Genomic DNA, 22,821 nt, shown 5'->3' on the forward strand with positions numbered 1-22,821 from the left:
TTTCTGCTGCAAGCCACATAAAATCATTTATGTGACTTCTGACCCCCCTCGCACTGCGACCGTCCCTCCCCAGGCCCTGCCTCGTGACTGTCCGCCTCCTGCCTCAGGGCCCGCGCTGATTCTATGAGCCTGCTTAGCCCTTGAACCAGCCCAGTTCAGAGCTGCACGTTAGTTTGCCCCACGGGTCAACCCTCAACTGGTGGGGAGCTCCAGCTTCACGCCCTTTGGGGAGATAATTCTGGGAGGTCCCAGCTGGTTCGAGCCTCTGTCACTCAGAGCGGCAGCCTCGCTAACGAACCCACACGCTGGTTTTTCCTCCTTTCCTGTTTCATTCTCCCCACTCCTTGTTTCCACTTCTGGATCACCTCCCAAATCAACCGTGTCATCGCCAGATTCTGCTTTTAGGGGTATCCATTGTTCTTCAGTCTTATCGCTGCTCTTTGAAAGTTAGTGTGCTTTTCCAAACTGACTGTGTTTTTGAATTTTCCCATTGTCTGGTTTTCAGCAGTTTCCTATGATATATTTGTAGCTTTCTTTGAATGCGTTCTGCTTTCCTAAGTCTGAAGTTTGATACAGTTCTGTTTCAGAGAAGCCCAGGCCATTCTCTCTTCACATATTGCTTCTGCCTGTTCTCTTGCTCCCTCTTCTGAGGCTCGGGGTGCTTACAGGTTAGACTTTTCACCATGTCCTAGGTGTTCTCTCAAATTTTTTTTTGTTTTCCACATTCTCTTCCTCTCAATGTTCCAGTCTATTGTCTCATGATGAAATTTCCTCTTCAGTGATTTTTTTCATCTGTTTCCATCCATTGAGTTCTTAATTTCAGTTTACTGTACAGGTCTAGAATTTAAATTTGGTTCTTTTTTTCTATATTCCAGTATTCTTCCAAAATCCTGTCGTCTTGCAGTCCTTGACCGATGTGAAACACTGTTAATTCAGAGTCCACGTCCAATCACTTCATTCTCTGGATTCTCTCTGAGTCTCCTTCTGTTGTGTGTTTCTCTTGGTTTTCAGTCACATTATCCTGTCCCTTTACTTGCCTTAGACACACACAGGACATAGTGGTTCTCTTGAGATTGGGGTTAATGCCCCAGCTGTGAGTGGTACAGGATGAGTCTAAAGACAGGCTGTGCCTCTGTTGTCAACCTCCTCAGAGGCAGGTATTAATTATTAAATAGGTAAGAGAGGTGTGAACTGGTTTATTCTTACAGTAGACTTTTTTCCTTAGAGCTGTTGCTAGGCATTCTATAAAAAACGAATACACTGAAGAAAGGGTTAGTATAGCTTCTTCATTAGGAGATGAGAAGGTTAGCTGATTGAGGACAGAGTTTCATACTTGCGTGAACTCTTCTTTTGGTAGCACTATTGGTACAAGTTGTTCTCCGTTGGATGGGCTCACCATGCAGTATTCTGAACAGAATGGAATCATGGATTGGAGGAAGCAAACCTGCACCACCATTCAGCACCCGGAGCACTGTGTGGCCTTAGCTGACCAGGTACGGGGGCTTAGTTTTGTCTTCGTGCCATACTGTTCAAGCATTGTCACTGCATGAGAGTCGAGTTCTTTAAGCATTATTATGTCAGATAGTGTATCTGGTAAGAAGAAATGAAGGAATGTTTGAATGTAAGACTTCAAAGTTAATTGGTGTACATGATCTAAGCTCCTCTGTGACCTGAAGAAGTGTATATGTATTACTTTGTTTTTTTGTTTTTCGTTTTAATTTTTATTTATTTATTTATTTTTGGCTATGTTGGGTCTTTGTTGCTGCGCGTGGGCTTTCTCTAGCTGAGGCAAGCTGGGGCTACTCTTTGTTGCTGTGCGTGGGCTTCTCATTGTGGGGGCTTCTCGTTGCAGAGCACGGGCTCTAGGCGTGCGGGCTTTAGTAGTTGTGGCACGCGTGCTCAGTCGTTGTGGCTCACGGGTTCTAGAGCACAGGCTCAGTAGTTGTGGCACGTGGGCTTAGCTGCTCCATGGCATGTGGGATCTTCCCGGACCAGCGTTCGAACCCGTGTCCCTTGCACTGGCAGGCAGATTCTTAACCACTGCACCACGTGGGAAGCCCTGTATTACTTGTATTGCTCAAAAATACTAGTACATTTTATTGTGATGCCTAAAATGTTTCACTGGGGATGCATTGTTATGCCAGGTTTTTTGCTTTTGAATTATTCACATTTCAGTCACTGTCTTGCTGTTTATTGGTGATGTGAATTTTGAAACGGACCTTCCCTCATGATTTGTTGGGCCAGTTTACCAGCAGTCCTGAATGCACTTAGGAAATACTTGGTTTTTAGGAGTTGGTGTAATCAGAGAACAGAATGCTCTCAAGTGTGTTTAGGTAACATGGCACCACAGATACATGAGAGATACTTACTGGTACAGCTATGGAGAGAACCACCTTCTCTCTAGAAAATTGATTTTTATTACTGGCCAACACTCAGATCCAAATGTTAACCTTTACTGGAACGTGTTTTTATGAACTAAAGCATTAAAACATACTTTGAGAAATTGTGTGTTATCAGAGTCATACTTACTTAATGGCCAAGCTTCAGGTCTATGTGATTATAGTTTTTCTCCCACTACTTCAGTGCTAGCACCTTTTCTTCTTAGAGTTGACGCAATTGTGTGTTGCAGTTTTACCAACCTGAACTTTACGAGAATATTAGTAAACGTATAGCAAATACTGGTTACTTGGTTGTGTTTCATTTTGTGATAAGAAGAAAAAATACACATCCATTTTAAAAGCAAAATACGAAATAGGTATTTTACTCATAATTAATATTAAGTATTTGTTAGAATATGCAGATTTTAGTGGGTCAAGTAGGTAACTTCAAAAAAGAGGTTGGAAATAAAAACGTGTTAGAATATACAACTGGGACTGCATTATTTTAATGTTTTTTATCAGAATAAGAGGATACCTACACGAGTATGGTCTCACTTTAGTCTGATTTTTTTTTTATTCTTTTCCCTAGCATTCAACTGAAAAACGAAGTTTATCTTCAATAAGTAAGAAGAAAGGAAAGCCACAAATAGAAAAGTAGGTTCAATTTAATCTTTCCAGCAATAGAAATTGGTAAGAAGAGACAACATTTGATAATGGGCATGTTTAATTTATGTAGTATAAATAGTATTTTTCCATTAGTTTTCTTTATATTTTTACTCTGGACTTAATTTTTTCAGTTCTAAATAATCAACACATGCAGGTGATAAAAATAAAGCTATTGTCAAATATTATATTCAGTTTGGAGAGGCAAAATTTTCAGCCTTGTAAACTAAAGGGTGAATCTTGGATTTACATTGTACCTTACTAAACATTTTTTTTAATTATAAAAAAAACTTGAGGGGAATTTTATTAATACTGTACTTAGTGTGTTCTCTAGGGACTCTTATAAACAATGTGGGTAACATGTACACTTTCGGCTTAGGGAGAAAATTAAGAAAACTGACAACAGATTGAATAGTAGAATAAATGGTATTCGAATCTCCGCTCCTCAGCACGCCCACGGTGGTTCTGTGAAAGGTAAGGGTGTTTTTCTTTCAAATACACGTCACCTAAATATATTTAGCAGGGTACCTATTACAGTAGGTATTAGGCTGTTGTGTCAAAGCCTGATAACACTTTTTTCCTGCGTTAATGTGAATAGTGATTTCTAAATTAACTCCATTAATACTTCAGAATTGTTTAATGCAGGAAATTTGATTCGGCCACGGAGGTAAATTTCTCCTTTGCCACAGTGACACTCTGGCACCTTTTCCTTCCCCGGGTAGCAGCGGTCTCCTCGACTGTTTCCTTCTCAGCCAGTCCCTGCTCCAGAGCAGAGGCTGTGGGACCTGCAGGGTCTTTCCACCCTCGTGGACGCCTGTACTCGTTGTGTAAAGTCACCTGTAAAAATCTTGTTGACTTTTTCATGTTTTAATGACTGTCCTTTGTGGAGTTTTATGGGACTTCCCGGGAATTCAGACCCTCAGATTTTCATTGTACTAGGTTTGTATGGTTTCCATCTACCCACCATTATTTTAAGGTCCTTTTATTTATTTATTTATTTAATTTTTTTTTTTTTTTTTTTTTTTTGCGGTACGCGGGCCTCTCACTGTTGTGGCCTCTCCCGTTGCGGAGCACAGCCTCCGGACGCGCAGGCTCAGCGGCCATAGCTCATGGGCCCAGCCGCTCCATGGCATGTGGGATCTTCCTGGACTGGGGCACGAACCCGTGTCCCCTGCATCGGCAGGCGGACTCTCAACCACTGCTCCACCAGGGAAGCCCAAAGGTCCTTTTATTTTTAAGTGAAAGATTTTATGTTCATTTGACTGAGAAATGTCCCTTGTGCTGGTTCATTGGTAACTTTTCTGTGTTACATTTACCTTCACCACTCATAGTAAAGATTTTTTAAAAAAGAGTAAAAGCTCACAGACGTCTAGGAAAGTGTTTGTTCATGTGTGTTTCTAACACATGTAGCTGACCCTACAAATAAGATTTGTTTAATTTAAATTTTATTCAAATGTTAGTACCTTCAGTTGTGATGCAACATAAATAACCAGAATATATCCATTTTTCTAATGGAGTATATTTTTAAACTAGCTATTTCTTTAGAGAGATTTAATATTGATAAGGAAATATAGTTGCATTTTGACTCTAAAATCATCTGGCCCACTCATTGAATTAATTAACTGAGCTGTCTTTGGGGGGAAAATGACATGGGGAAAAACCATGTTTATGAGTATATTGTAACACTTCAGTATCTTTGAGGTTTCCTGTGGTGATGGCAGCTAAAAGGAGGGGGAGAAGCTAAAATAAGGAAGACAAGAGTTCCCTGTCAGTGGATGATTAGAAATAGCTTCTGCCAGGCCTCCCTGTCTGTTTCCTCCTTCTGGTTTATTTTCTGCACTGTCTTCTAAAGCACACACTAAATCAGGTCATTCTATAGTTGAAATTCCTATCAAATATATACCACCCTCATGACATCACTCTCTTTCGTCTCTCACATGATTTGGGAACTACTCCAAAAAAGCTTGTAACAGTTCTTTCCCTTTTAGCTTCATGTTTTCGGAGAAGTGTGTGGACTTTGATCTCAGACAGATGTGGGTTTGAATCCTTACTCCACCAGTTTCTTAAATTTGTAGAAGAAGAAGAATATCTACCTCACCAGACTGTAAAACTTAAATGTGATAACATGAAAAGCATTTAGCTAGTATCAAGCACAGAGGTGTTCAATAATGTGGTTCCTTTTCCCTATTCTAATAAGTTAGAAGAAAACATACACTGTATAGGTTATTAAGAACTTTTTTTAAAAAAACATCTTTATTGGAGTATAATTGCTTTACAGTGGTGTGTTTCTGCTTTATAACAAAGTCAATCAGCTATACATAAAAATATATCCCCATATCCCCTCCCTCTTGTGTCTCCCTCCCACCCTCCCTATCCCACCCCTCTAGGTGGTCACAAGCACCGAGCTGATCTCCCTGTGCTATGTGACTGCTTCCTACTAGCTATCTATAAGAACTTTTGATAACATCTCAGGCTCTAATTCCTTTATTTCTTTATTTTCAAATATTATGAAAGTACAGTCTCAGGATTTTTGATTCAAGATTAACCTTTTCTGTCTATTTTGTTCTCTATGTCACTGATTCATATATATTTATATTTATAGAGTACAACTATAAATATATATATCAATACTTTGTACAACTTGTCTTATTGTCTAGTATAGCTCAGATGTTTGCTGGCTTCAACTTAAAGGGAAAACCCTCTGTTTATTAATTCCCCTTTGAAATACTAAGGAATTACCTTTAAGAAGGTGATTACTTTTAAGCATTCAGTAAACTTAAGATATATTTAAGATTTTTTTTAATAGAACAATCACACATATCATAAATGTAGATACTATATTGAAGCTGAAAATTTTAAATAACTCAGTTAAAAATAAGTATTATTTATTTTTAATTTAAAATTTAACTTCTATTTTGAGTAAAATACATTTATGTAGTTCAAAATTCTGAAGGTACAAAAGGGAACAAAATAAATCCCTCACTGCGTCCCTCCATGTTGTCTTCTCCCCAAAGCAGTCAGTGCTGTTCATCATCTGTGTTTTTGCAGTGTGTTTGCTTTTAAAATCTCTTTGAGGCATGATAAATAAAACAGTTTGTCTCTCTGTTTAAAAGGGCAATTTGTGGAATAGCCTTTGGCATAGTTATTTCATCCTCACCTTCCAGCCACACCTCTGACTCCAAAGGATCACATATTTTTTTATTATAAAAATTCCAAAGACTCCACACAATTCTGAAGCACCTGGATTGTCAGAAAGGGAAAGTTATGTTCAGTATAGATTTACATTTATGTATTTAGTTCTTTGAAAATTGCAAATTAATATATGACGTTTGGTGGTTAGAATATTTGCTAGCTATATAATCTAAACAAAATCATTTCATAAATTCATTTTGAGAAATAGCTACCTTTTTTTTTTTCTTCTTTTTACATTTCTGAAACTTACAAAGTCTTTCACTGCATTTTAGTGAGCAAATCTTGGCTCACTCTATCCCAATGGTTTTTTTGTTTGTTTGTTTGTTTTTCCCCAGTCCATCATTTCTGGTTAGAACTCAGGGGTTACTCAGTCTACCTGATGGGAAGCAATTTACTCTTTTTAAATATTCAGGCATAGAAATTTTAACTGAATAGGCATTTTTGGCAGTCAGTTCTAATTTTGAGTTCTTTTAAAGAAAGAATTTTACAACATGCTCTGAGGAGTTAAAGTATATAGACTTAAGTGGCTCAATGTGCTAATATTGGACAGATCCTACAAAGAATCTTAATTCTGATTTTTTAAAGTCGGTTATATTGATTTTTTTTCCTCTGCCTTTGTTTTAAGAATGCATTTGTCCCCCCCAAAAAAGTCGTCAATTATTTTCAAATAAAATTGTGCTTCAGTAATGAATTTTTACCTAGGTCAGAGGCCAGCTTTTTATGTAATTATAGAAAAACTTGGGGAAAAAAAATTGAAGGGTGTAACTAATTTCTGATGGTTCAATTCAGAAATTTATTGAACTAAACCATTCTATTTTTTAAAAATCACGTTATTTTTAGGTGTGAATTTGGACATTGGATCTGGACATGACACATGTGGAGAAACATCTTCAGAGAGTTACAGTTCTCCGTCTAGCCCACGACATGATGGAAGAGAAAGTTTTGAAAGTGAAGAAGAAAGAGACAGAGGTTTGCTCTTTGGAGGGATTTGGGGTGTCGGAGGAAAATGTGTGCTCTTAAAATCAGTCAAACATAAGTATTTTTATGGTACTGTAAATGTCATTATTGACTTTAATTTGTATAAAGGGTGTCTTGTAGACCACTGACTTAGCAGTTTCTAGTGATGTTGATTTTTTTAAACCTATTTCACTGCATATGAAATTAAAGAGAAAGAAGACAGTCACAAGAAAATGTAGAGTTAATGTAGAAAGATTGAAAACTTGCATATTGTTAGATGCACATATATTTATAACGTTTATGTCTTCCTGATGGATTGACCCTTTTTATCATTAGAAATATCCTTTGTCTCTAATGACAATTTTTTTCTTAAAATCTATTTTGTCTGATAATAATATAGCCACTTTAGCTCTCTTTTGGGTGTTGGCAGGGTACCTCTTTTTCCATCCTTTTACTTTAAGCCTATTTGTGTCTTTGACTCTAAAGTATCTCTTAAAGACACCTTATAGTTGGATTATGGTTTTTTAGCAATTCTGCCCATCTCTGCCATTTGATTGGAGTGTTTAACCTATTGAAATTTACTGTAATTACTGATAAGGTAGGATTTACATCTGCTCTCTTGTACTTTGTTTTCTGTATGTACTATGTCTTCAATTCCTCCTTAAATGGAGGCTCAGAGTCAGCCAGAAATAAGAGTTTAGAGCCTTCTTAGGTCTCTCCTGGGCTTGCATATACAGCCCTAGATATGAGCATGGCCTTTTAGATTCCCAGGAATATATTGAAGCTTTTCAGAGCTCCCTGTGAACATCTCATTCTTCAGTTTTTCCTTTTAAGTTTTTTGGTCAGACTATTGTTAGCCTCAACTGGTAATGCCAGCCCAGGCAGCCAAATTGTTAAACAGTTGCCGCAGATCGATTGTGACACATGCCCTGTGGGTAAGCAGCTGTTAACACAGAGTGAACTCAAGTTGCCAGACAGATAGTGACGGTTCCTTAGGAAGGTGCTTTTATAGAGTTCCAAATCCATGTTTCTTAGAGTGGCTGCTAGGCTGCTTGTTTTCGTAGGTAGGCTGCTTGTTTTCATCGCTACTGTAGTTGCAACACTGTTAGTTTACAAGGCTACTTCAGAGGTGGAGAATGTGAGCAAGAATTGGGGCAAGGTGAAATACCGCAGTGGTTGCTATTCTTACAAGATTCAGCTGTTTTTCTTTAATAAACAGTCTTCACATTGCTGCAAGCCTTTAACTGATTTCCAGAGTTCTGAAAAAGTTGATTTTGATAGTTTTTGCCAGGATTTTTGTTGCTTTTATGGAGGAGTGGAGTGTCAGAGGTTCTTACCCTGCCATTCCAGAAATGAGGTATCAAAAATGTATATGTTGGGACTTCCCTGGTGGTCCAGTGATTAAGACTCCCCCTTCCAATGCAGGGGGTGCGGGGTTTGATCCCTGGTCGGGGAGCTAAGATCTCCCATGCCTCACAGCCAAAAAAAAAATGGAAACATAAAAAAAAAGAAGCAATATTGTAACAAATTCAATAAAGACTTTAAAAGTGGTCCACAGACACACAAAAAATGTATATGCTGAATGAGGATGTCATTCTTTACAATGATAATGATATCTGATAACATCTTGGCTATAAACGTCTTAGTAATACTGTCTTGGTTATAAGGTGTGTCCATGCTGGTGGGCAGTAATAAATGGTTTCTCTTGGGCCACCTAAAGATCATAAAGATCCTTTAACAACAGCATTTCAGACACGTGGCTTTTTCCTGCACAGTCCACAACTCTTCGAGACCTTAGCCTTTCTGTTATAGCGTCAGGTCACATCTTAGGGAGCTATGACAATGATTCTGCTGCGTCACATACAGTTAAAGCCAGTTTTTACTTTGAAGTTATTTTGAAGTCGTAACAAATGTAACATGCAGTGACTACTGCCAGTTCTACTAATCTGAGGCAACAGTGCACTTCTGATCTGCAGTTTCCTCATGAAAGAAGAAAAATGAAAGTAACTGCCCAGAGCCCTTATGAAGGTTAAACGAGAGAATTTTTATGCCTTATCCAGAATAGAGAAGCTTTCAATAGGCTATGCTCGATTCTGTAGGATGTACCAATAATCCATGGCTCTTAAGCTAACAATGCAGATTTGCCTCTTTGTCAGAATTAAGGGTACATCTGCATGCCTAGATGACTTTGCAGCAGTCCTTTCCTGTCATCAGATAGGGTGAGCTGGTGGGCCTGTATAGAGGAGCTTGCCCTTTTTCAGATAGGCTCTGTTATCGCGTGACTAAATGAGCCTTCCATAAATGAAGGATCATTAAGGGCTCACTGAAACCATCCAGGGGGGAAAACGTCCACTGTGATAACAAGTGTTGATCATCTTTAGAATTTCGAGTGCATGAAAAGGTTGCTTTGAGAAGCATGTGGCTTTGTTGTTCTTGTTGGTCATAAAGGGGTTTTGTTGTAAGACTTTATACTTTTCAGAGTCAGCGCAAAAAAGGAGGACCTCTCTCTAAATAGCTGGGTGAGTCCTTATAATGCTTAGAAAACCATTTGGATCATGGGGCCATTTGCTATGACTTAAGAAGATTTAAACAAAGCCCAATTCCTATAGAAATTTAATTGATCATCTGAAAAATACTACAGCTTCTTTTGAACTTAAATGTTTATTTTTAACTCTATACTTGTATGAAGGTACAGATATAAATACAGTGCCTTAAATAAGTTACTAATTTTTGGATACTTTTTGTTTTGCAAAGTTTAACAAGAAACTCCTCAGCTAGTAAGGAGAGTATATGTTAGAATCATTTACTCATAAGTTGAATCTCTTCTAATATAAATTATTATTGTTGAATTAATAACATTGTTGACATTCTGTAGGTTGGTTCAGGTTTAACCTTTCTCCAGGAAGGTTCTATTTAACCTTTCTCCAGGAAGACTAGTATGATTTTAGTATTGTTTCAAAAAATTTTAGCATCTTAACTGAATATAACTAGTTATTACCTTAACAAATATAAACATTTTAAGTACACAATGCAATTCTGCTTATATTTACGAGCAGAAAGATGTTAAATTAGGCACTACATTTAACTGAATGGTCTCTATACATAGTACTGCAGTATCTGGGTTTACGATATTTAAACATTGTGAGTTAGATTTTGTCTTTTGTCCCCTTTATACCAAAAGTCAAGAAATCCAGGGGAAGTCTAGATTGAAGTTATTTCTGTTTACAAGCAGAAGAGTGATGCAGTAATAAAAACAAATGCAGTACCATTTTGTATCTGCCACTTTGCTGTTTGGTTTTAGGAGAAACGGCACTGCTCTCATGTTTGCCCTGCTTCTTGTGCTCTAGCACACTTGTTTTATGACCATAATGGCAGCTTTTAATTTTCTCGCCCCCACTGAAATATTTAAAAGTAAGAATATTTATTGCATTCCAGGAAAACTCTCTTCCCTTCCCTATCTCTGGATATTTGAGTTAAATATAGTCCTTTTTTTTATTTTTTTATTTTTTTATTTTATTTTATTTTATTTTTTGTGGTATGCGGGCCTCTCACTGTTGTAGCCTCCCCCGTTGCGGAGCACAGGCTCCGGACGCGCAGGCTCAGCGGCCATGGCTCACGGGCCCAGCCGCTCCGCGGCATGTGGGATCTTCCCAGACCGGGGCACGAACCCATGTCCCCTGCATCGGCAGGCGGACTCTCAACCACTGCGCCACCAGGGAAGCCCTAGTCCTTTTTTTTAAAAAAAAAAAATATATTTATTTATTTTCGGCTGTGTTGGGTCTTCGTTGCTGCACACGGGCTTTCTCTAGTTGTGGTGTGCGGGCTTCTCATTGCGGTGGCCTCTCGTTGTGGAGCATGGGCTCTAGGCATGCGGGATTCAGTAGTTACAGCACGCAGGCTCAATAGTTGTGGTGCACGGGCTTAGCTGCTCCGTGGCATGTGGGATCTTCCCGGACCGGGGCTCGAACCCGTGTCCCCATGCATCGGCAGGTGGATTCTTAAGTTCTGCGCCACCAGGGAAGTCCCGAGTTAAATATAGTCTTGATTGAACTCCTTTAAATTGTATTATTTATGTGAGACAAATGTGAAGACCTCGGGTTTAGTAGTACAGGATATAAATCAAGTGAATTGCCTAAAATTGATTAGGGTTAAAAATATCTGATCCCTTTCTCTGTAATAAAGGTCTGTATTTTATACTGTGCTTCATTCCGTCTCCATTAACCTTTTGTTTCTTACCTCTCCATGGATTTTTTTTTTTAAGATTTAATTTTTTTAGAGCAGTTTTGGGTTTACTGTAAAATTGAGAGAAAGATGCAGACATTTCCCATGTATTCCCTGCTCTCACACATATATAGTCTGCCCTGTTATCAACATTGCTCCCTAGAATGGCACATGTTTTACCAAGGATGAACCAATCTACTTTGACGCATCATTATCACCCAAAGTCCATGGTTTATCCAAGGGTTCACCTTCAGTGGCTTTGGACAAATGTATGATGATACATATCCATCGTCACAGCATCACACAGAGTATTTCCACTGCCCTGAAAACACCCCGGGTTCTGCCCGTTCATCCTTCTCCGGGGCCCCCACCCCTGGCAGCCACCAAGCTTTCATTGTTTCCATAGTCTTGCCTCTTTTCCAGAATCTCCATATGTTTACAGTGAAGTCCACAGAAAGCCAAAAATTAAAAGAAGGTCGGCTTGGTAGTCAGGAAGCTTAGGGATACAGTTATTAGTCCAAACTTCAGTGTTTATTTTAGATATACTTAAAGTTTGTTTCTAGCAAGAAGGTTGGGAGATTATGCTTGTGTTAACCTCTAGTTATGTTTGTTTCCCTCAGACACAGACAGCAATTCTGAGGATTCTGGAAATCCATCAACAACCAGGTTTACAGCTTATGGTTCTGTCAACCAGACTGTCACTGTCAAGCCACCTGTTCAGATGGCTGCATTAGGAAACGACGATGCAAACCTTTTAGAAGATCCCTTAAACTCACCCAAGTATCAGCATATTTCTTTTATGCCAACTTTACACTGTGTCATGCACAATGGTGCCCAGAAGTCTGAGGTGGTTGTTCCTCCACCCAAATCTGCTGATGGTAAAACAATAGGGATGCTTGTTCCTGGCCCTGTTGCTATCTCTGCGGTAAGGGAGTCCACGAACTCAACCCCCGTTGGAATACTAGGGTCAACAGCTTCTACTGCAGAATCAGAAAAGCACCTTGAATTACTGGCATCCCCTTTACCTGTTCCATCAACATTCCTCCCACATAGCAGTACTCCCGCTTTGCACCTCACAATTCAGAGGCTAAAACTGCCGCCGCCGCAGGGATCTTCCGAGAGTTGCACGGTGAACCTCTCCCAGCAACCAACCGGGAGTCTGAGCGTCGGATCACCAAACACTGCCTTTATTCCTGTCCATAATCCAGGTAGTTTTCCAGGATCTCCTGTTGCTACCACAGACCCCATCACAAAATCTGCATCTCAAGTGGTAGGACTAAATCAAATGGTGCCTCAGATTGAGGGAAACACAGGGACAGCCCCTCAGCCTACCAACGTGAAGGTAGTTCTTCCAGCAGCCGGCCTCTCGGCCGTACAGCCACCAGCTTCCTACCCCTTGCCAGGCTCTCCCCTTGCTGCTGGCGTGTTACCCAGCCAGAATTCCACCGTCCTCAGCACGGCGGCGCCGTCTGCCCAGGCCGCGGGAGCGGGCATCAGCCAGGCCCAGTCGAGTGTTCCTCCCGCGGTTCCTACCCACACGCCCGGTCCCGCCCCAAGCCCGAGCCCTGCCCTGACACACAGTACTGCGCAGGGCGACAGCACGTCTTACATCAGTGCTGTGGGAAACACGAACGCCAGCGGGGCGGTGTTGCCTCCACAGCAGATGGGCTCAGGTCCTTGTGGTTCTTGTGGGCGAAGGTGCAGCTGTGGGACCAATGGAAACCTCCAGCTAAATAGTTACTATTATCCTAACCCAATGCCTGGACCAATGTACCGAGTCCCTTCGTTCTTTACCCTGCCATCCATCTGCAATGGCAGCTACCTCAACCAAGCACATCAGAGCAATGGAAACCAACTTCCTTTTTTTCTGCCTCAGACTCCGTATGCAAATGGACTGGTGCATGACCCAGTCCAAGCCAACTATGGCATGCAGCAGATGGCAGGATTCGGGAGGTTCTATCCTGTGTATCCAGCACCTAACGTAGTCGCCAGCACGAGTGGTTCGGGGCCCAAGAAGAATGGGAACGTTTCATGTTACAACTGTGGTGTGAGCGGGCACTATGCACAGGAGTGTAAGCAGTCGTCCATGGAGGCCAGTCAACAAGGTAATCATGAGAGCTCCCAGAGGACTTGCTTTTGAGTGTGCCCGTCCCTCCCTCCCCTGGTGATCACGGTGATCCTGTTGGAGCAGAAAGAGCTGTTGTGTGTTTGTTTACGGATGTTGTGCTTTCGGTGACAAATCGTAAAATGCAAACGGCAAAACCCAAAAACTAGCATGGACACACACAGGACACACACACAGCACAAGAAGTTCAGAGAAATTCAGTTTCCAATTAAGGAATAAACCATAAAGGCACTTCTTAAGGAATATAATGAGGATTTGCGAATCTCTTGCTCGCAGCACTTTTTTTTTAAAGCTACAATCCTATGTCATAGAGTAAGCAAAATTTTTAAATGCTGAAAAACTAGGAAGTGATAGTCACCTGACATGGAAGGTTTTTAGTTGTTTGGGTCCATCTATGCATAACAACTGGCCTCACGCTACACCCTTCCTTCGCAGCAGACGCTTTTTCTTTTTTTCAGTGCTATTGCATTTTAAAAGGCACAAAATATTTAAGCACTGGTTTTTGGAGTAAGGAGATTCAAACTGAGTTTAATATTATTACCACCAGAATAAAGAAATTGTTCTTAAATAAGTACATGTAAGATACCAAATTCAGCGTAGACCTGAAACTGTTACCTTTCACTCACATTAGGCTTTTGTCATTTTGCCAAATCTCACACAGAGAAAAAGTCTTGACTTGGGAGTATGTGCTTGACATTTTTAAGGGAAAATTGAGTTTGATAGCTTTAGGTTGAACTTAAAGCACAAACTTCATTATTACTTTTTAAAAGTCATTTTATGGACCATTTTGCGGTCCGAGTACTGCCGAAGGAGCAGCGGCTGAGGAGCATGCCCATTTGATATCTTGTAGTGGTTTGTGATGCATTGCCTTGTACGCAGTGACTTAGCAGTTCTGTCTTTCCCGTTTTAGGCACTTACAGACTGAGATACGCACCTCCCCTCCCCCCTTCTAATGACACGTTGGATTCTGCAGACTGAAACAAGTAAAGCTTGCCTACTTAATACACTGAAGTGTGGGGAGTCATGGTTGGGGTGTGGAGGGGAGGAAAGGAAAGGTATTTTGTTTGTGTTTCTTTGTCTATACATTTCCTAGATTTCTATGCAGTTGGGATTTTTCATTTCTCTTGTACCCATGTCCAAAACAAAAGAGAATGCGTTGCTTTTGAGCCTCTGGTCTCCTGGTACAACAACAGGCTTATCTGTATGATACATGTAATTTAAACATCCAAGCAAACTACCAAAAGGAAAATGTTGATGCGTGCTTTTTTTTTCTCTTTTTTTACACTGAATACTTGCTGTGTGCAATGTTTACTGAATCTTTAAAACTGTGTATTTGACCTTTTTTAATAACACTGGTGACAGTCCTATGGTTTTGGAAAAAAACTTTGCTTCTTCCCCAGTTTTTCTCACTTTCGCCCTACACTCCGCTTTCCTCCCCCACCCTCTTTCCAATGGCCGCAGGAGTGGTTGGCACTGCATTGTCCACATGTAAACTGCTCTGCATATAAATTGAGGGTAGAATGTTTCACCTTAATCATAAGGGAGAATCACATTCCCAAAATAGTGTGTATATGTGTAATAAACAGCACCACGTAAATACATATATGCAGCACTTGTTGTCCAAATAAAAATTAAAATAAGTGGAAGAGAGGAGGAAGTAAAATCATATGAAACTGAGGAAATATGACATATGGAGTGGACAAAGAGCTTTTTCTTTAAAAAAAAAAAACTTATTACTTCATCATACTTTTTTAGCCTGTTGCTTCAGAGAGACATAAAGTGAACAAACTAGTGTGAGTGTGGTTCTTCTGTGTGTTTGTGTTTGTCATGAAAATCAACAGCCAGTTTTACCTGTAGTCTACCACTGTGTCATGTAAAAGAGACACTTGAGTCAAGATTTCTTTTCCTACACCAACTGTTACAGTGTTCCATTGTGTTTAAAGTGTGTATACTTTATTGCAATCTGAACAGAAGCTCTGCGTTTCTACAAAAGTCAGGTATTTGTTCCCTAACTTGTCTCGTAGCAGTCACTTTTATAACAGTTTACCACTATGCTTGATTATAATGTGAAAGACTGAATTCTGCGTGTGTTGAGATGGTATGAATCATGTCAGTGTCACATCACTAAGTTTAATGCTGCTGTTTAAAAACAAAAGTTTTTTTAAAGCCAATCGATGTACTAAATTGCTTCCAGGTAATTTTTGATTTCCTAAAGTGCACTGAGGTTATCTGGAGGACGGGGTGCAGGTTTGGACTGCTGCATTCAACAGCAGTGAGCAGCTACCACTGTAGAGTCGCAGGTTGAGGGCTTGGGGTTGGGTTTGTTTGTTTCCCCATCCTCAGTACAGGGCAGAATCGACAGATGTTTGTTGTGTGGGGTCACGTTGGTGTGCAGCAGAGGAACTTGAATATCTGGTCTCGGTTCAGAAGCCTAACAGATTGCCAGACAAAAGGAAACACTTGAAGAAAGAAGCTTCTGTGTAATGCTTCACAGATAGAATTTATATTTATAGCACCAATGTACATTTTGAAACCTTCTTTCCGGGGTGGGAGTTAAAGGGGAAGGAAAGGGGGTGTGTGAAAGGGGGGTAGACGAAAGCTTTAATTTGAAAAGAGAAGAAGTCCGAGTAAAGGAAATTATTTTGATTAAATGTATTTTGTTTGATCTGGGTATTTTTGGACCACATGATTGAATTAATTGTTGAGCTGCAGTTGAGTTGTTCAAGTGACAGTTTTGATAAGCCCCATCTGGACCGCATTGTGAACCACTTGCCAGTTGTACTTTATGGAGCTTATTTTATGATTTAAAAGACTGTACTGTACATAGGAGGTATGTTACCTTCTCCTTATTTGTATGTTTACCATATACTTTGATATTTGAAATGTTATGTACTGGAAAGGCCACTTATATTTCTAGAACAGATTGGATTTTATGCAACCTTTTTTCCTTGAATTAACAGCAATAAAAAAATGAAAAATGGCTTAAGAATTGTGCTTTATTGCAAATTTTGTAAAAGTGAAAGATAGGACATCATGCCTGGTGGGTTTGGGGTTTTTTCCCTTTTTAAAGAATCAACCCGTTATTTTCCTGCAACGTGGGCAGTGAATCCGCAAGTTATTTACCATCTGGAAATGTTTCCCACAAGCAGCCTTACTATGTATATGGGTCACCTGTGTGACCGCCGAAAGAAGAGTCTGCACTTCTGTGCTTCCTGAGCGCACACCGTGTGCCAGAGGGCACTGTGGCGGCTCAGACAGAGTCCTTATCAGCCGAGAGCGGTGATTCTGGTTCAGGCCCTCCCTCACCCAAAGCGTAGAGGACCTAACTTACTTCCTCAAATTTATTAATACCATTTTGTTTTCCAGGCAACTCTCCCAGTACAGTACCTTTGATTACATTGGTTCTGTCTTCTGTAATCCAGTCTCAAGTCAGTCTTTACACAATCAGTAACTTTATAAGAGATTGTGGGGAGGCGCTTTCCACGTATCCATGCATCAGTCATGTCCTCTGGTGACGACTGATGTCACTCAGCCCAGCCCCTCCCGTTGTCCCCAGCGTTCCGTGCAGTGATGGACACTAAGAATGATTGTCCTGAGCCACCTAACGCACGTTCCCTCTGTACCCAGTTGGGCAGTGGGTTTGAAAAGATCACAGGACCCCTGATGGCTTTTCCGTTAGCCAGCAAACAGGCACCTACACGTAACACACGGCAGTTATGGACCCGCCTCCAGTTAACTCACACACCTCCAGTGTCATCACCTGTGTCCCTTAACCGACCCTTCTCCTTCCTTCCCTCACTGCGCAAGGTCACCTCTACTCTCAGTTTCACTATTCCTCTTTTCCCCTCACATTTTACATCCTCCTTCCCCAAATACACAGTGTATTTTTACTTTTCTTGAGCTTTATAGAAAGGGTACCCTTTACCTCATCTTCTGTGACTGCTCGCCTGGTTTTACAGTCCTGATGTTGCATTCCTTCAGTTCATTTTCACTAACTTTACAATATTCCACTGTATTGGGGGAGAACAACACACACACACACAATTTATCCATTCTGTCAGCGGACATTTGGGTGATTTTCCCTCGTTTGCTCTTGTAACAGGAGCAGTTTTGTACCAGTCTCCTGGCTTGTATGTGCGAGAGTTCCCTGGGATATACATCTAGGAATGCAAGTGCTGGGTTGTAGGACACGCCAAGTATTCAGTTTTCCCGGATTCGCCATGTGGTTTTCCAAGTGGTTTACACTCTCACCAGCAGCGTGCATGCCCCTCAGTCCATATCCCGATGCTGTGATAGTGCCCGGGGCGGCTTGGCGAGGGAGAAATAAACGTAGGCTTGTAGGGATTTGTGTGAGGCTTCATGGAGGAGGTGAGTGTGCAGGAGAGCCTGACAGGACAGTGCGGGCGGGGTTTGGACCAGTGTGGACCAGGGGACACGCTCTAGGCAGAAGGTGTGTGTAAAGGCACAGGACCCGAGGTGATGGCTTGTGAGGTCGGGAGGTGACACAGGCAGCTGTCGTAGAGGGAATATCTTGAAAGAGTTACGAGATTTGTGGTTCAGTAGGTAAAATAGAGCCAGACTGGAGAATTTGGAGTTGATTGAGTGAAAAATTGGAAGTTGCCAAGTTTTAAGTAGAGAAAAAATACGTTGACGATAGTTTTTGAACGTGTCGGATGGTTGAAAGAAGGCTTGGAAGTTGAGAGACCGGTTAGGGTGAGGCGACAGGAAGGAGGAGGATGGAAGGAACCCTGGGCTTCAGAGCCACGTTTCCCCAGATAGAAGATGAGCTTGTCTAAGTTACGGCTGTGAGGATTACATGATATATGGGAAAGGTCCAGCATGATGAAGTAGCACCAAGGAGGCACCCAAATGTTAGTTGAATTCCGTTTCAACGAACAGGAGAATTGTGATTCTGTTTTCAGAGATGAGGAAAATGTGGACGAGAGTTAAGTCTGTGTGAAGGCAGTGGTTCTCTGGGTGGCAAGGAGCCTGGTAACTGTAGTTCTTCATTATATTAAGCTTAGTTGTTTCAGCTCTATCCGCTTATAAAAGACAAAATATTTCTTGTGCTCAAAAGTCAAATCTGTTTGGAGGTAGCTATGGGCTCTATATCCATGGGCTGAGTCTTGCAGTACCAAAGTAGAGCAAGGTCTTACAAGGCAAATCCACATTTAATTTTTTTATGTAATTGCTAAACATCTAATTTTTCTGAGAAGTTTCCAAAAAGATTAAAGCACAGTGTAAAATAATTTCTCTCTCTCTCTCTCTTTTTTTTTTAACAGGTAGCATCTAGTACTTGAGCACCACCATCCATTTGAGCTCGGAGGACACTTTTCAATTCTACATACTGATTACAAAAACATTTAAGGTTAAGGCAGTGAAACCAAGTGGAGGCAAGCTGTGACCGTAGTTAAACCCATAACCCTTCCATCTTTCCTCTCAAAGGATAAAGAAAAATGCTGACTCCCCCCCCCTACCCCACCCATAGAGAGGGCCCGTTTCTGTCCAGAGAACTGAGTTGAGGTCTGGGGGATGAAGGAAGAGAGGTGCCCTGACCTTAAACATGGTGGCTGCATCTCTGGACCTTTCCTCGGGGATGGAAGACAGTCTGAAGTTGGGTTCTATTATGAGAATGAAGGGCTCCGGGGCCCGAGATTGAGAGGCGGGTGTAAACTCAGATGAGGGCGTGTTCTCACTGCAGTGCCCTAGACTGCCTGCAGAGGGCAGCACCATCCTTTCCCAGAGCACGCCCATCCGCTTGCACGGTTTGGATACCTAAGGTCAATTGAACATCAGTATTTTAGTATACCACTGCTTATGAATCACAGCTGTTGTACTCATATGTGCAAAAATAACTTTTCCACGTTTCAGGAAAAATTGACCTAATTCTTAAATGCTGTCCTCTTTTGAAAACTGTGAACCCCTACATTGGAGCATGGGTACACATGACGTGAACTCTGTGTGTATGCAAATGTCTGTCCATCTTGGAAGCAAGACGGCTTTAGGCTCCCTCTTTCCTGCTCTGGAAAGTGGGGTACATCACAAGTGTGGGCATCACAAATCCTTCCTGCAGTCACACCTCTTCTTCAGTGACTGCTGCCCTCAAGTCTCCAGAGCTCTTAATTCCAAGATCCTGATTTGCTACTTGAACTTTGGGGGTGGGGCGAGGTGGGGGGCTGGGTGGTTCTTCATTGTCTTTCTTTTTCCTCTTGCAGCTCCAACTTGATCCGCTGTAAAAGGTCTCGCTCGGCCAGCCAGCCTCTCACCAGAAGAAATTGCTAATTGGGAAGCAGCGCCACCTGGTGGGAGACGAGGACAATGCAAGCAAGCAGACGTCATTGCCCTGTTGACCTGATACAGAGAAAATTGAACGTAAGGCAGAAAACATTTGAGATTGTAAACCTGTGCTCAGAACCTTAAAGAATGCAGGCAACTGGCCATAAAAGTAATCTGAGCTGTCTCCTCTTTCAGCCATTGCAATCTCAGTTTGTTATAAACACCTTAAACGCATTGATGGTACTTAAGAGTTTCCTTTGCACTTTTCTCTGTGCCCATTGGCCTGCACAACTGTGAAGGGTATGGGGTCTTCCTCCTCCCTGCTTTACAGGTTAGGAGCTCAGGGTTCAGAGGGGTTAAGTGCCACAGACATGCCACCAGTGATGAAGGCCAGGCCCCAGCTTCAGATTAGGGCTTACCTCCTGCCCCACTTCCTGGCCTGCAGCTGCTTCTTCACTGAACCCAGGGCAATGACCTTTTAGACCGTATAAAGCGATAGGCACCCATGGTCTTAAGAACCATGGGGCCTCTGGATTCCTGAGAGAGGAGTGGGCTGGGTCCTGGTCAGTCAGAATATCTTTTTTCTGTATCTCTGTTGAAGGGGTGAGGGAAAGTTTGCAGAGCTGGGAGACCTCAGGACTTTTAGAACTAGGCTTTCAGCATTTGCCTGTCTCAGATGAATTCAAGGAGCAGCAACTGTTGTCTACATCCAAGGTTTGAAACGTGCACCAATATACTCTGTTGGAACACTGAGTCTTGCTCTGCAAAGGTTTTTATTATCCCCGGATGTCTCGGTGACTATTGAGCATTTGGTGACTATTCCATTAATTTTAAGACTTCAGAACTTCAGAAATGCAGTAGCAGGGCACACAGAAAAGACACTTCACTGCTGATATTTGAAAAGCTCTGGCAGTTATATATAGATTGTCCCAAGCACTCCCTCTACCCGCCACCGCTACTCAAAGACACTCCAAAGACCAAAAATGACGGAAGCAAAGTCACCTTCAAGCAGGAACAGTGACAGTCACACCCACCCCAAAAGCCTTTCTGGATGTTAAGAATGCCACCAGGTCACCGAGTACTCGGTGCTCATTCTTGCTAGCCTATCAGGGTTGGGTATTTGTGACATGGTAACTCACTTTTGCGTTGGAAGCCTCCATCAGATGAACTTGTACAAAGAGGTGGCGCTGATAAAGCCTTATTTTCAGCACCCACCCACAGTACGCATGGCTTTTCTCAGGCTCATTTACAGAATGGGGATAACATCCACTTTGTTAGAATTGTTATAAGGATTGAATCTGGCAAAATACATAAAGCACTCAGCGTCTGGCACACAGTAGGTGCTCAGGAAATTCGTGATGGTGGCGAACGCCTTCATGCCCAGCGGGGGGCAGGCACGGTTTCAGCCTCACCGCAGCCTTATGAGGTGGGTACTCCGCTCCATCTTACAGTTGGGGAGGTTGAGGCATGAAGGCCGCCCACGTGTCTGAGGGCACAGAGCGGTTCAGTGGCAGGGCTGGGGCTGGAACCCGCCGCTCTTAGCCCCCAGGCTCCTCCAATTCTTTGTGCCCGGGTCACAGGATGCTACAGGCATGGCGTGACAGTGCAGGGCACCCCGCACTGGGGTCAGGTAGGCAGGACTCAGGCCGGCTCTGCCGTAAACTCTGTCGTCTTGAACACCTGGCCCTCCTGGACCTTCATTTTTCTTACCCGAAAGCTGAGTGTTGCTTGGAAAAGAGTGGTAGAACTGAGCTAAATGACCTTAGGATTCTGTGGCTTGAAGCTTACTTTTTCACTTGAAGTGATTTATCAAGTTTTTATAATTCTTTACTTTTACACTTTTGTTTTAACTGATTTGAAGTCCTTTTTGGGTGTGGCCAGGAGCACAAACCCCAGCTGTCGCCCTGTGCTAACAGGACAGGAAATGTTTCCAGGTCCTTAGGGAGCGGCGAGAGAAAAGACCCCAATCGGGCTGTCTGGGCACTAGGTGGCAGCACCGGCTTCTGCCGGTGTCCGGTCCAGCCGAGGAGCAGGCGCTCTGTCCTCTGTCCTCAAGATTCTAGGCTCGCCTCTACTTGTACTGATAAAGTTTTCACTTGGGGGTGGGGGGCTTCCAGTCGAACAACGAAGCTCGCGTACCGAGTCCTGTGCTGAAGGACACAGGGTTAGCCGTAGCTCACAGGTCGGCAACACGTAGAGATGGACAAACTGCGGTCCACAGCTAAGAATGGTTTTTACCTCTTTAAATGGTTGAAAAGAATACGTTTTCATGACGCATAAAAAATTATATGAAATTCACATTTCAGTGCGCGCAAATAAAGTTTCTTGGAACACGGCCACTCGTTTGTCTCGTTGTGGCTGCTTTCGTCGGAAGTGGCCAAGTTGAGCCGTTACGACAGAGACCACGTGGCCCTCAGAGCCTGAGGTACTGTCTGTGCCTTTATGGAAAAAGCTTGCTGACCCCTGACACATAGCCACCTTCTCTAAGTAAAGGTGCGCTCTCCGATGTCTTTCAGGTCCTACGGGCGAGTGCAGGAATTTCACTCTCTCCTTTTTGCTGCTGGGTCTTCTTAGCAAAATGAGATCATCTCTGGTGCACACATTCCATCAGCCGTTTAGCAAATATCTCTTGGCTGGGAGCTGAGTGTTACGAGGGGCATAACCAGCTACAGCCTGGTCACAAGCCGTGGGGTCCCAGTGGGTGGACAGGTGAACTCTGCCTGCTGAGAACTGGGAAAGGGTTTTCAAAGGACAATATTTCCGCTGGGCCAGAAAGGAAGAAGTGAGGTAGTCTTAGTGAAGAGGTAAAGAGATGGCAAAGAACATGTCATTGAAGATGGACTTCAGGAGTGTTGGGTAGGGGGGTGAGAGGGCGGGAGGAACAGGCAGGAACAGGCAGGGGCAGGTGCGGGCAGCAGGGCACGAAGACGGGAGGGAGCCAGGACGGGCCGGGGTTTGGAAGAAAAAACCGTAGATTCTTTTGCTCTTGCTGACTTTGTGGTGCTTGAG

The 22,821-nt window shown here is 42.3% G+C and overlaps 1 protein-coding gene across 4 annotated transcripts in view; it reads left to right on the forward strand.

Annotated features, from left to right (window-relative positions):
• ZCCHC2 (zinc finger CCHC-type containing 2) overlaps positions 1-22,170 on the forward strand; it is a 54,734-nt gene extending 32,564 nt beyond the window's left edge. The window contains exons 9-15 of one of the 4 annotated variants that reach the window (XM_060118717.1): positions 1,358-1,493; positions 2,968-3,032; positions 3,421-3,515; positions 7,074-7,202; positions 12,032-13,516; positions 14,447-14,519; positions 19,752-22,170. In XM_060118717.1, the coding sequence (XP_059974700.1) occupies positions 1,358-1,493; positions 2,968-3,032; positions 3,421-3,515; positions 7,074-7,202; positions 12,032-13,516; positions 14,447-14,514 (1,978 nt within the window). In that variant the 3' untranslated portion in view covers positions 14,515-14,519; positions 19,752-22,170. Of the gene's footprint in view, positions 1-1,357; positions 1,494-2,967; positions 3,033-3,420; positions 3,516-7,073; positions 7,203-12,031; positions 13,517-14,446; positions 16,547-18,818; positions 19,231-19,751 lie in introns of those variants that run through there. The other 3 variants (XM_060118716.1, XM_060118715.1, XM_060118718.1) reach the window with 3 other exon arrangements.
• The last annotated feature ends 651 nt before the right edge of the window (positions 22,171-22,821 follow it).

Source organism: Mesoplodon densirostris, chromosome 15, assembly GCF_025265405.1.
Source record: "Mesoplodon densirostris isolate mMesDen1 chromosome 15, mMesDen1 primary haplotype, whole genome shotgun sequence".
NCBI lineage: Eukaryota > Metazoa > Chordata > Mammalia > Artiodactyla > Ziphiidae > Mesoplodon > Mesoplodon densirostris.